General features: G+C 41.5%; 1 protein-coding gene across 3 annotated transcripts in view; it reads left to right on the plus strand.

Annotated features, from left to right (window-relative positions):
- WDCP (WD repeat and coiled coil containing) overlaps positions 1 to 12486 on the plus strand; it is a 21386-nt gene extending 8900 nt beyond the window's left edge. For 2 of the 3 annotated variants that reach the window (XM_065527665.1, XM_005576444.4), the window contains exons 2-4: positions 1541 to 3376; positions 8538 to 8655; positions 10670 to 12486. In XM_065527665.1, the coding sequence (XP_065383737.1) occupies positions 1559 to 3376; positions 8538 to 8655; positions 10670 to 10899 (2166 nt within the window). In that variant the 5' untranslated portion in view covers positions 1541 to 1558 and the 3' untranslated portion in view covers positions 10900 to 12486. The remainder of the gene's footprint in view (positions 1 to 1540; positions 3377 to 8537; positions 8656 to 10669) is intronic. The other variant, XM_005576445.4, reaches the window with a different exon arrangement.
- Positions 12487 to 14163: the final 1677 nt, after the last annotated feature.

Here is a 14163-nt window from a genome sequence, read left to right on the forward strand (position 1 = left end):
AGGAGGGAACAGTTTTTAAATTTTTTTTGGAGATAGAGTTTTGCTCCTGTCACCCAGGCTGAAGTGCAGTGGGGCAATCTTGGCTCACTGCATGCAGCCTCCACCTGCTGGGTTCAAGTGATTCTCCTGCCTCAGCCTCACAAGTAGCTGGGATAACAGGTATGCACCACCACGCCCGGCCAATTTTTGTATTATTATTAGAGACAGGGTTACACCATGTTGGCCAGGCTGGTCTCAAACTCCTGACCTCAGGTGATCCACCCGCCTCGGCCTCCTAAAGTGCTGGGATTACAGGCGTGAGCCACCGTGCCTAGCCTAAGCATGTACTTCTCTCTTTTTTTCTTTTCTTTTTTTCTTTTTTTTGAGGTGGAGTTTCTCTGATGTTGCCCAGGCTGGAGTGCAATGGCACGATCTCAGCTCCCTGCAGCCTCTGCCTCCCATGTTCAAACGATTCTCCTGCCTCAGCCTCCTGAGTAGCTGGGAGTACAGGCACGCGCCACCACACCCGGCTAATTTTGTATGTTTAGTAGAGACGGGGGTTTCTGCATGTTGGTCAGGCTGGTCTCAAACTCCCAACCTCAGGTGATCCTCCTGCCTCAGCTTCCCAAAGTGCTGGGATTGTAGGCGTGAGCTGCCACTCCCAGCCCTAAGCATGTATTTCTTTAGTGATTCAGATGCCTGGGGGAAAAACATTCAGGGTGAAAAAATGAGGATAATACTTGCCAAACCTACTTTACATTATTGTAAAGGATTGTTGTAAGATAAAATGCAATAGGGAGTGTGAAAATGTTCTGAAAATTATTAAGTGCTGTTGAATGTGATAAAGTAGAAACAGTGATTTTTGAGTGTCATTTCAGTAGAGAGATAAAAGCCACTTTGGAAGGATTTGAAATAAGTGCTAATAAAGTCAGAGATGTGCATATCAGTTATTCATTGATTTGGCAGTAAAAGGATGAATAGAATTAGATGATGGAGGAGACTTTTCTCAAATTTTTAATTGGAAAGTTTTCTAACTTAAAAGTTGAAAGTAGCATAAATACTAACATAGCCTCAATCTAGACTCAACAATTATTAACATTTTGCTGTATTTGTTTTCTTTCTGTATGTCTATAGAAAATTTGGGTTTTTTTTTTGTCAAACCATTTGAAAGCACATTGTAGGCATCATGACATTTTACCCCAAGTACTTCAACATGTATATTTTAATAAGGACCTTGTCTTGCATAACCACAATACCATGTTCAGACTTAAGAAAATTAATAACTCTACAATATTTTCTGATACCCATTCCATACTCAGATTTCCCCAGTTCTAAAAGTCTTCATTAGGTAGAAGATTTTATTTCTTCAAGATCCAAAGTATATACATTGCATTCGCCTGTTACAGCTCAGTAGTCTCTTAATTTACAATACTCCCCCGTCCTTTTGTCTCTCCACATTATTAACCTGAGAAGGGGCTAAGACAGTTGTCTTACAAAATGTCCTGCATTCTAGATTTGTCTAGATTTCTCGTGGTGTAACTTTCCTTCTTAATCATTTCAGGTAACCTTTATCAAAAGGATGGAGCTGGGAAAAGGAAAACTACTCAGGACTGGACTGAACGCATTGCATCAAGCAGTGCACCTGATCCATGGCCTTGCCTGGACTGATGGGAATCAAGTTGTCCTAACTAATTTACAGCTTCACAATGGAGAGGTCAAGTTTGGGGACTCCAAAGTCATTGGACAATTTGAATGTGTCTGTGGGTTGTCCTGGGCCCCACCCGTTGCAGATGACACACCTGTTCTACTCGCGGTCCAGCAGGAGAAGCGTGTCACTGTGTGGCAGCTGTGTCCCAGCCCTACGGAGTCAAGCAGATGGCTGACGTCTCAGACTTGTGAGATTAGAGGATCACTACCTATCCTTCCCCAGGGCTGTGTGTGGCACCCAAAATGTGCTATTCTGACTGTGTTGACTGCTCAGGATGTCTCCATTTTCCCTAATGTGCACTCTGACAATTCCCAGGTAAAGGCAGATATCAACACCCAGGACCGCATTCACTGTGCATGTTGGACCCAGGATGGCCTGAGGCTGGTGGTGGCAGTAGGCAGCAGCCTGCATTCTTATATTTGGGACAGTGCTCAGAAGACTCTTCACAGGTGCTCCTCCTGCCTGGTGTTTGATGTGGACAGCCACGTCTGCTCCATCACGGCAACTGTGGACTCACAGGTTGCTATAGCCACTGAGCTTCCACTGGATAAGATCTGTGGCTTAAATGCATCTGAAACCTTTAATGTCCCACCCAACAGTAAAGACACGACTCTGTATGCTTTACCAGTTATTGGTGAAGTACCCTCTATTGATAAAGAGGCAACTGATTCTGAAAAAGATTCTGAAGTATCAGTTTCTTCTTCCTATTTAGAACCTCTGGATCTAACTCACATACATTTCAGTCAACATAAGTCTGAGGGTAATTCTCTTATTTGTCTAAGAAAAAAGGACTACTTGACAGGAACTGGCCAAGATTCTTCACATTTGGTTCTTGTGACTTTTAAGAAAGCAGTTACCATGACAAGAAAAGTCACTATTCCAGGCATTCTGGTTCCTGATCTGATAGCATTTAATCTTAAAGCACATGTAGTGGCAGTGGCTTCCAACACTTGTAATATAATTTTGATCTACTCTCTCATTCCATCTTCAGTCCCAAACATCCAGCAAATTCGATTAGAGAACACTGAAAGACCAAAAGGGATATGTTTCTTGACAGACAAACTATTACTAATTTTGGTAGGAAAACAAAAACTCACTGATACAACGTTTCTTCCTTCTTCAAAGTCTGATCAGTATGCGATTAGCTTGATTGTTAGAGAAGTAATGTTGGAAGAAGAACCTTCAATAACATCAAGTGAAAGCCATACTACCTACTCTACTTTCAGTGCTCCATTAAATAAAGCAAATAGAAAAAAGTTAATTGAAAGTCTTTCCCCAGATTTTTGTCACCAAAACAAAGGGCTGTTGCTGACAGCTAATACCAGTAGTCAGACTGGAAGGCCTGGAAGAACACTTATTAAAGAAATCCAGAGTCCTCTGTCTAGTATCTGTGATGACTCCATAGCCCTAGATGCTGAGCCTGTTACCCAGCCAGCATCGCTGCCCAGACACAGCAGCACACCAGACCACACCAGCACACTGGAGCCTCCTCATTTGCCTCAAAGAAAGAGCTTACAAAGTGAAAAGGAAACTTACAAGCTGTCTAAGGAAGTGGAAATTTTATCTAGGAACCTGGTTGAAATGCAGCGTTGTTTTTCTGAACTCACAAACTGTCTGCATAATGGGAGGAAATCCTCTTCAGTGTATCCACTCTCTCAAGATCTTCCTTACGTTCACATCATTTACCAGGTAAATTCTCCTTTGAGGAACTACCACTATACATAAAGCTCCTGTAGCCGGTGAGTACTGCAAGAAACGTATTGATGAGGAAGATGGTGCTCTAACTGAACTTCACTAAGCTGGGCATGTTGTTACAGGCAAGTTGGTACACCTTTGCAGGTTGGTTGGTTTTTAGCCTGCCAACCAGATAGGCACACATATCAGTCTACATCATGATTTTACCAGGTACATGGTGTGGAAAAATAAATGTCTGCAATAATTCTTTATATTTAGAAAAAAAATTAATCATGTTAATTCATTGTGACAACGTTTTCTTTATATAATAGAGATACTTCTCCACTTATAAAAAAGGTTATGTTGCCGGGCGCCATGATTCACGCCTGTAATCCCAGCACTTTGGGAAGCTGAGGCAAGTGGATCACCTGAGGTCAGGAGTTCGAGACCAGCCTGACCAACGTGGTGAAACCCTGTCTCTAAAAAATATATAAAAAGTAGCCGGGCATGATGATGGACGCCTGTAATCCCAGCTACTCGGGAGGCTGAGGCAGGAGAATCACTTGAGCCCGGGAGGGAGAGGTTTCAGTGAGCCGAGACTGCGCCACTGCACTCCATCCTGGGCAACAGAGACTCCATCTCAAAAAAAAAAAAAAGGAAAAGGTTATGTTCATTTAAAATGTTTTGATGCATTTCTTTATGCATGCATATCCAAACATTATACAAATGGGATCATATTATACATATTTTTATCATGGACACTTTCCTGCTTTATAAAGTATGGCCTTGCCCCATCTTCCCCTTAATCTGCTGTAACCAGCAGCTTAACATGGATCCTTTCGTGACTTTCTTCATGCTTATATGATCTAACACAGGTCTTTGTGTACATAGATGTATAGGTATGTGGGAGTGGTTTGTCATTGTTTTTACAAAAATGGGGTGATATGCACTCTTCACTTCTTTTTTTTTTTTGAGACGGAGTCTCGCTCTGCCACCCAGGCTGGAGTGCAGTGACTGGATCTCAGCTCACTGCAAGCTCCGCCTCCCGGGTTTACACCATTCTCCTGCCTCAGCCTCCCGAGTAGCTGGGACTACAGGCGCCCGCCACCTCGCCCGGCTAGTTTTTCGTGTTTTTCAGTAGAGACGGGGTTTCACCGTGTTAGCCAGGATGGTCTTGATCTCCTGACCTCGCGATCTGCCCGTCTCGGCCTCCCAAAGTGCTGGGATTACAGGCTTGAGCCACCGCGCCCGGCCCACTCTTCACTTCTTAATGAGAGTATGCTCTTTATTTAGCCATTCCCTTGTCGATTGACATTCACTTTGTTTTTAGTTTTTAGCTACTCCAAATAATGCTACAGTAGTACTCTTATATGTATCCATTCGTGTTAGTACCTTTATTTCTGTTGGATTTGTTCCCAGAAGTAGAAATGCAAATTTGAAGAGTATATGTGTTTCTACTTTTAATAGAATTGCCAGATTGCCTGTCAAAGATTTTTACTTAACAATGCATCATCACACGCCTACCAGCTATGTATAAGGCTGTCCTTTTCCTCATATGTCACCAATCTGATCAGTGATCCCTCTGCTTCAGCCTCCTGAGCAGCTGAGACCACAGGCACATGCCACCACAGTTGGCTAATTTTTTTTTTTTTTTTTTTTTTTAAGCAGAGACAGGATCTTGCTATGTTGTCTAGGCTGATCGTGACCTCCTAGGCTTAAGTGATCGTCTTGCCTCAGCCTCCAAAAGTGCTGGGATTACAGGTGTGTGCCACTGCATGTGGCCCCAACCCTACGTTTTTTTGAAGAGGATTTTTGCCACATTAACTACATGAAGTTTTCAGTAATAGAGTTTTACTTTTTTTTTAATTAAAAAACTTTTTTTTTACTTTTTTTTTTTTTTTAAACTATAGAGACAAGGTCTTGCTATGTTGCCCAGGCTGGTTGGAAGCCCTGGGCTCAAGCAGTCCTCCTGCCTCAGCCTCCCAAAGCGCTGGGATTACAGGTGTGAGCCACTGCACCCAGCGTAGTTTTGATTTTTTAAAAAATTATTTTATTTATAAATGTGATAACTGGTTTGGATTTCTTTCCTACTATGACTTTTTAAAGAATTTTTTTTCTTCTATCTTTTTTTAATAGGTAATTCATTTATTTGGTTTAAAAAGCAAAACTATTTTAATAAAAACTGTATACTAAGAACTCTTACTCCTACCCCATGTTTCCTCAGCCTGTTCTCCTTTCCTCCTTTAGGTAACCATTTTTATTTTTATTTCTTTATGCAGATACTAGGAGACTTTAGTTATGGTTTTTTTTTTTTTTTTTTTTTTTTGAGGCAGAGTCTCACTCTGTCTGTCACCCAGGCTGGAGTGCAGTGGCGCAATCTCGGATCACTGTAAGCTCCGCCTCCCAGGTTCACGCCATTCTCCTGCCTCAGCCTCCCAAGTAGCTGGGACTATAGGTGCCCGCCACCACGCCCCGCTAATTTTTTGTATTTTTAGTAGAGATGGGGTTTCACCGTATTAGCCAGGATGGTCTCAATCTCCTGACCTCGTGATCCGCCCGTCCTGGCCTCCCAAAGTGCTGGGATTACAGGCTTGAGCCACCGCGCCCGGCCTAATTATGTATTTTTATTTCCCCTTTTGTTACACAAAAGGGAAGGTGATATATACACCTTTTCATTTTCCATTTAATAGTATGTCCTAAAGAGCTCTTCATATCAGCACACAGAGCTCTTTTTTCATCTTTTTTTCCACAGCTGCATAGTATTTTTTTTTCCTAATTACAAAAGTAATATATACTTGTTGAAGAAAAAAATTTAACCATTACAGAAAGTAAAAATTTTCCATAATCCAACCTTTAGAGAAAATCACAGATATAGTTAGATATTTTATTAGATGTTAGATGTAAATATTTCCATATTTTTTCTGTATCTAATAAAAAAACTTTAAATTTATTTTAAAAATATATTATTTTAAAATTTTTCTTTAAATAGGCTATGTTACTTGCAAACAATAATATATCTTTCATTTTTAAAACATTTATAAATGTAAAATTTTGTATTTTTAAAAACTAAGGTTAAAACAACCATGTTTGGTCAGGCACAGTGGCTTCAACCTGTAACCCCAGAACTTTGGGAGGCCAAGATGGGTAGATCACTTGAGTCCAGGAGTTCGAGACCAGCCTGGGCAACATGGCAAAACCCCGTCTCTTCCAAAAAATAAAAAAATTAGCCAGCCATGATGGCACCCACCCATATTCCCAGTTGCTTGGGAGGCTGAGGTGTGAGGATCACCTAAGCTGAGGAGGTTGAGGCTGCAGTGAGCTGTAATCATGCCACTGCACTCCAGCCTGGGAAACAGAGCAAGGTTATGTCTCAAAAAAAAAAAAAAAAAAAAGTTTTCTTGCCCTTTCAATTCCTCAGTTTTTTAGTTTATAATGATGTAATCCAACTAAGCTGTTGTCAGTAGTTATCTCTGGAGGATAGAATTGTGGGGACTTTACTGTCTGCATTATATTTTTCTGTTATACTTTTATTTTATTTTATTTATTTTTAGATACAGCCTCCCTTTGTCACCCAGGCTGGAGTGCAGTGGCGTGATCTTGGCTCACTGCAACGTCCGCCTCCTGGGTTCAAGCAATTCTCGTGCCTCAGCCACCCAGGTAGCTGGGATTACAGGTGTGCACATCTACACTCAGCTAATTTTTGTATTTATAGTAGAGACGAGGTTTCACCATGTTGGCCAGGCTGGTCTCAAACTCCTGACCTCAAGTGATCCACCGGCTTTGGCCTCCCAAAGTGCTGGGATTAGGCATGAGCCACCACACCTGGCCCTATTATACTTTTAAAAAATTGATCATGTCTTCCTTTTGTAATGAGAAAAGTAAAAGTTAAAAAAACAAAATAATCAAAAGCAAGAAATAGTTTCCCCTGTAATTTCAGAAGTTACATTTCATAAGAGGTGAAATAAACGATTTGTTGTTTTTGACTTTTACAGTTTATTCCTATGACTTCATTTAAAAATATTAGTGGGGTGCAGCACACCAACATGGCATAGGTATACATATGTAACAAACCTGCACGTTGTGCACATGTACCCTAGAACTTAAAGTATAATAATAATAATTTAAAAAAAATTAGTGGACATATTTTTTGAGTGGTTCATCCTATCACAATGACGTATAATTTATTTTCTTTTTACAAGATGGGGTCTTGCCATGTTGCCCAGGCTGCTCTCCAACACCTGGGCTCAAGCAATCCATATACTTTGGTCTCCCAAAGTGCTTAACAACAAAATAAATTAGACATATAACTTATAAAACTGTCCTTTATTTATATTTATTTATTTGTTTGTTTGTTTATTTATTTATTTATTTATTTATTTATTGAGATGGAGTCTGTCTCTGTCACCCAGCCTGGAGTACAGTGGCGCCTTCTCAGCTCACTGCAACCTCTGCCTCCTGGGTTCCGGTGAGTCTCCTACCTCAGCCTCCTGAGTAGCTGGTACTACAAGCGTGTGTCACCACGCCTGGCTAACTTTTTTATTTTTTGTAAAGACATGGTTTTGCCATGTTTCCCTGACTGGTCTTGAACTTCTGGGCTCAAATCATCTGTCCATCTTAGCCTCCCAAACTTTTGGGACTAAGGGGTGAGCCACTGTGCCCAGCCAATGTTTAATGACTTTACAATTTACAAATCATTTATTTTTATTAGTGCTTTTTCTAAGCTGTGTGAATTTTGACCACAGTTTGTTTATTTTATGTAAATCCTCCGCTACTCTACCACTTAGGACACTCAGCATTTTTTTTCCTAGTAAACCATGAAGTGTCTAAGCTATATCTGAAACAGCCAAGCAGCTGTTCTCACCGTCAGATTGTGTCTCTCAGGCTGCTGTCCATCATCCTTTTAGTGTTATTAGTTGTATTCTAGGAGAGCCAGTTCCTAATGATGAAGAACCCTGAGGAAAGAGTAGAACAAAAGGAAAAATAAATTAAGGCTATTTTGTTTGGATTTTTTAGTTGTATTAAATAATGTAGCAAAGAGCTCCTTAAACCTGAAGTCCAGTTGATTAGTGGTAATAGATAAGTTTTTTTTGAAAAGTATTTACACATTCCTTTCTCAAGAAATGTTAACTCCATTACTTCTGCAATCAGTTTAACAACTTTTATTTTTTATTTGCAGAAACCTTATTATCTAGGTCCTGTTGTTGAAAAAAGAGCAGTGCTTCTCTGTGATGGTAAACTAAGGCTCAGTACAGTTCAGCAGACTTTTGGCCTTTCTCTCATTGAAATGCTGCATGGTAGGTCATGTTCAGAAATTGACCCTACCTAACATCCTTGCCTCCCCCACCATCTATTTTAACTACGCCAGTAATGAAAATGAGGGGTACCAACCATTCAGTAATTCTAGATAGTTAACAAGTAATTTATTATTATTATTATTATTATTATTATTATTGAGACAGGGTCTTCCTCTGTTGCCCAGGCCAGAGTGCCGTGGTGTGATCATAGCTCACTGCAGCTGCGAACTCCTGATCTCAAGCAATCCTCCCATCTCAGACTCCTACCTAGCGAGAACTATAGGTGTTCACCACCATGCCCAGCCAAGTTTTTTTTTTGTTTTTTACTTTTTTTTGGAGATGGAGTCTTGCTCTGTCACCCAGGCTGGAGTGCAGTGGCGCAATCTCGGCTCACTGTGACCTCCGCCTCCCGGGTTCAAGCAGTTCTCCTGTCTTAGCCTCCTGAGTAGCTGGGACTACAGGCACACGCCGTCACACCTGGCTAATTTTTTGTATTTTAGTAGAGACGGGGTTTCACTGTGTTGCCCAGGCTGGTCTCTAATTCCTGAGCTAAGGCAATCTTCCCGCCTTGGCCTCTCAAAATGCTGGGATTACAGACGTGAGCCACCGCACCCAGCCTCAGCCAAATTTAAAAAAAAAAAATTTGTAGATAATGGGATCTCACTCTGTTGCCCAGGCTGGTCTTGAACTCCTGACCTCAAGTAATCCTCCCACTTTGGCCTCCCAAAGTGCTATGATTACAGGCATAAGCCACCACACCCAGCCTTAAGTATTATTAATTGCCTACTATATACCCAGGCCTAGTATAGGTGCCAAAACATATGGAAAATATACACCCTGTCCTTAGGGAACTTACAGCCTAGCTGGAAAAGTTAAATGTATATATGAAAAAATTAGAAAAGAGTTACAAAGCAGTGTATAACAACTGCAAGAAAGTAACAGAAAGCCTCAGTATTTATTTATATTGCACTAAAATGTAATGATCATAGCAGCATTGCAGAATATTTCTTTCTTTTTTTTTTTTTTTGAGACCTAGTCTCGCTCTGTCACCCAGGCTGGAGTGCAGTGGCACGGTCTTGGCTCACTGCAACCTCTGCCTCCTGGTTTCAAGTGGTTCTCCTGCCTCAGTCTCCCAGGTAGCTGGGACTACAGGTGCGTGCCATCATGCCCTGCTAATTTTTTATATTTTGAGTAGAGATGGGGTTTCACCATGTTAGCCAGGATGGTCTTGATCTCCTGACCTCAAGATCTGCCCACCTTGGCCTCCCAAAGTGGTGGATTCTAGGCGTAAGCCACCACACCCAGCCTGCAGAATATTTCTTTGAAGAGTTGTCATTCTAACATGGAGTAAACATGGATGTTCAAAGGATACTCCTAAGTGGCAAGGGACTGAGTCATGCCAGATTTATCAGATGTGGCGCATGGTTGTTTTCTTATGCCTCATTCTTGTAACAGTAGCCACCACATTGAACATCAAGTATCATTTCATTTTTTTCCCCTTTTTCCCCTACCTGACCCTAAGTAATGCCCAGTCTTCCTAATACCCCATTCTCTGTAAAATCTGATAAGGATTGAGTTGAATATTATCAACTACTGTATTCCTTCACTCAGAAAAAAAAAATTTGTAGTCATATGTTTCTTTTTTGTTTCTTTTTTTTTTTTTTGAGACGGAGTCTTGCTCTGTCGCCCAGGCTGGAGTGCAGTGGCCGAATCTCAGCTCACTGCAAGCTCTGCCTCCCAGGTTTACGCCATTCTCCTGCCTCAGCCTCCCGAGTAGCTGGGACTACAGGTGCCCGCCACCTCGCCCGGCTAGTTTTTTGTATTTTTTAGTAGAGAGGGGGTTTCACCGTGCTAGCCAGGATGATCTCGATCTCCTGACCTCATGATCCGCCCGTCTCGGCCTCCCAAAACGCTGGGATTACAGGCTTGAGCCACCACGCCCGGCCTGTAGTCGTATGTTTCATCATAAGAATAATATATACTAAATTGCCTATGTATTTATTTTTATTTGCAGATTGTCACTGGATTCTTCTCACTGCTGATAATGAGGGCTTTATCCCGTTAACCTTCACAGCCACACAGGAAATAATCATAAGAGATGGCAGCCTGTCCAGGTCAGATGTCTTCAGAGACTCTTTTTCCCGCAGTCCAGATTCTGTTTCTTCTCTTAAAGTCTTTACAGGCCTTGCTGCCCCCAGTTTAGATACCACTGGCTGTTCTAACCATGTAGATGGCATGGCCTGATATCTGCAGTGTCCTTGCTGTGTAGTTCTTCAGATGAGACCATTACAAACAAGGCCTGCTTGCCACTGTGGACACTCACCAATGAGACTCGCACTGCACTCAGGCGAAGCACTTGCTATGGTTGGCTCTCCTGGTTTCCCCCCGTTTCCCCTGGGCTGAGGCTCGCTGCTGTGTAGCAGAGCTCAGTCTTTATTAGATGGCCCCGAAAGTGGTGTTTATGTATTCATGACTGTGTGGTTTTGACTAAGGGCAGAATTCCCAGAACAAAACAATATTATGGTGCCATATGGATTGTTTTATGGTTTCTCTGAGACTTTGTGTCCCTTGTCCAAAGCTGCGTTGAAGCTGTCTTAGGCGCACTTCAAAGATACCTCGGCATTGTTATAGGTCTTTTTCCGGGCTTCAAGAGGAGGGTGAGGAGTCAGCTGGGGGGCATGTGCTCTAGCATATTAACCTCAAACCAGCAAGAATTAGCAGAGCTCAAAGGAGGACCAGAAACCCACTGGCTTCTGCTCCCAGGAACAGGAAGTGGCTCTGATGTTGCCTGGACCTCCCAGAATTTAAACCTAACACTCTTGCTTCCTTAACAAATTCTGGCTGACAAAGGTCCAGGTACTCTTAAAAACTGACCCTGGGAAAATTTTGAATGAAATTTCAAGGGAATTTGTCCCCTCTGGGCTCCACTGAGATTGTGCCGGTGCTGCTAGCACACTGTCGAGCCCAGGGAAGTCCTACTGCAGGATCCTGTGCTGTGGCCACTCATGAGTGTCCCTGAAATACCTTTTTTTTTTTTTTTTTTAAATCTAGTTTTGGGATCATACAAGTTTCCTGTTTTTCTCCCAGTAGTCAGCTCCCTTAGTCAACTTGTCACTTTAATTTGGTATTTTTATTTTCTCTCCTTTCAAATCTTAGAGACCAGCAGAGAATCTGGGAGAGAAAGTATTTCAGGATGTTGGAAATTTAACTGAATCTGAGGTAGTTCTAAAAAGTGCCATTTTGTTTCATTTATGGGCTAAAGTATCAGCTTAGTCAGGTAAGAGCCCTGACCCCCTTCAGATGGACACACTACTTCTGACTGCCTTCAGATGGAATCACAGATTTCAGTCAGGGCAGCATAACAAATTGATCAGTGTATGGCTGGGCGTCTGCAGATAAATTGTTTCAGCTGTAGAAGCTCCATTAGCATATACGCTTCCTTTTTCCCCCTTCCTTTAAAATCATCTGGAAAGAAACTGTTTTGTGCCCTTGGGGACTCCTGTCTGTCTGTTTCAGTTTACCAAGATGGAGCTGGGTTAGGAAAGAAGTGAGGGCCCATTTTGTGGTTCAAGTGCACTAGACAGCTGCTGGGGTAATGGAAGCAGAGGCGATGTCTGTAATCAGCTGTGGGAGAGCGGTGACTGAGAACAGTCTGAGGTCTCCGCTTGGAAGTATCTGGGGTGTGATGAAATCACAATTATCTTGAAGCCTAAGAGGGGACTACAGGACTGTTAACTAAGATAATGTAGGCGCCTAAAAGGGTATGTTACAATCACCATTTCTCAGGTCAAAATACTGTGAATAAGTCTTCAATAAAATCACTAATGGTTATTGTGGCTGTTTTGGATGTTTTGGTAGTATTTTCTTTGTGATTATTGCTGCTATAGAGGAACTGGCAATAATCTTGAAGTTATATATGCATATGTTATCTGTATTCCTTCTTCGGGTGGACAATCCAGAATATAAATGATTCTTTACAACAAATCTGATTCCATGACAACTCTCATACAAGAGATGTTTCCTTGGCCTCTGCTATTATCGCAGTCACTGGAACAATAGAAAATGATCCCGTATTTGCTGGCTTTGGAGGCAGGGAGAGAAGAGCTAAATTCCTCAAAGTATTGTTTAATGTTCTACTGAAAATATTTATCATAAAGATATTTTTACAAATCTCATTTTGCATTCAAGTTTTTCTAAATTCTGAATGGGTATTATGTGATATGTATTACATATATATGTAACATAAGGTATAGGAAGGCTTAAATAATAACATGAGGCCGGGCGCAGTGGCTCACGACTGTAATACCAACACTTTTGGAGGCCGAGGCGGGTGGATCATGAGGTCAGGAGATTGAGACCATCCTGGGCTAACATGATGAAACCCTGTCTCTACTGAAAATACAAAAAATTAGCCAGGCGTGGTGGCAGGCCTCTGTAATCCCAGGTACTTGGGAGGCTGAGGCAGGAGAATCACGTGAACCCGGGAGGCAGAGGTTGCAGTGAGCCGAGATTGTGCCACTGCACTCCAGCTTGGGCGACAGAGCGAGAAAAAAAAAAAAAAAGAAAGAAAAAAAAATATATATATATAAATAAATAAATAAATAAAATGAACCACCCATGGCCTAACTGAAGAACCAGAACATGACCAGAAACCACTCAAGCTGCTGTCCCTCCTTGTTCCTATCTCCATAGCTTTGCCTCAGACGTAACTATCCTGATTGTTGTAATTATCAGTTCTTCATTCCTTTTCTTTCTTTATAAAAGGAGTTTTACAACCACATATACACATTGGCTGAAACAATGTGATTTTTATTTTTGCTTATTTTGAGCTTTATACAAATGGTGTATATTATATATAGTCTTCAGTGACTTACTTTTTATTCTCTCAGCGTTGGTGCTAAGATTCATCCTTGTTGTGTGCATGTTATATTATTTTCACTGTTTTGAATTGCCACAATTTATCCATTTTCCTGCCATGGACATTTGGATTGTTCCTTGGATTTATTTTTGAAGTTATAAACAATACTGCTTTGAATATTCTCATAAATGCCTCCTGATCCAAGTGTTTGAAAAGTCTCGTTAGGGTCTTTTACCTAGAAATGGAATTGCTGGATCACGAGGTATAAGTTCACCTTGATGAGATAATACCAAGTTATTTTCCAAGATGGTTATATCACTTTCAGTCCCAACAGCAATGTATCAGAGCTCCTATTCTACATTCTCAACTTGGGACTGTCTAGGAGTTTTAAATGCTGTCTCACTGTCACCCTTATTTTATTTTATTTTTATTTTGTTTTTGTTTGTTTTTTTTTTGTTTTTTTGAGTCAGAGTCTCGCTCTGTTGCCCAGGCTGTACTGCAATGGCACAATCTCAGCTCACTGCAACCTCTGCCTCCCGGGTTCAAGAATTCTCCTGTCAGCCTCCTGAGCTGGGATTACAGGCGCCCACCACCACACCTAGCTAATTTTTGTATTTTTAGTAGAGATGGGGTTTCACCATATTGGCTAG

Source organism: Macaca fascicularis, chromosome 13, assembly GCF_037993035.2.
Source record: "Macaca fascicularis isolate 582-1 chromosome 13, T2T-MFA8v1.1".
Taxonomy (NCBI): domain Eukaryota; kingdom Metazoa; phylum Chordata; class Mammalia; order Primates; family Cercopithecidae; genus Macaca; species Macaca fascicularis.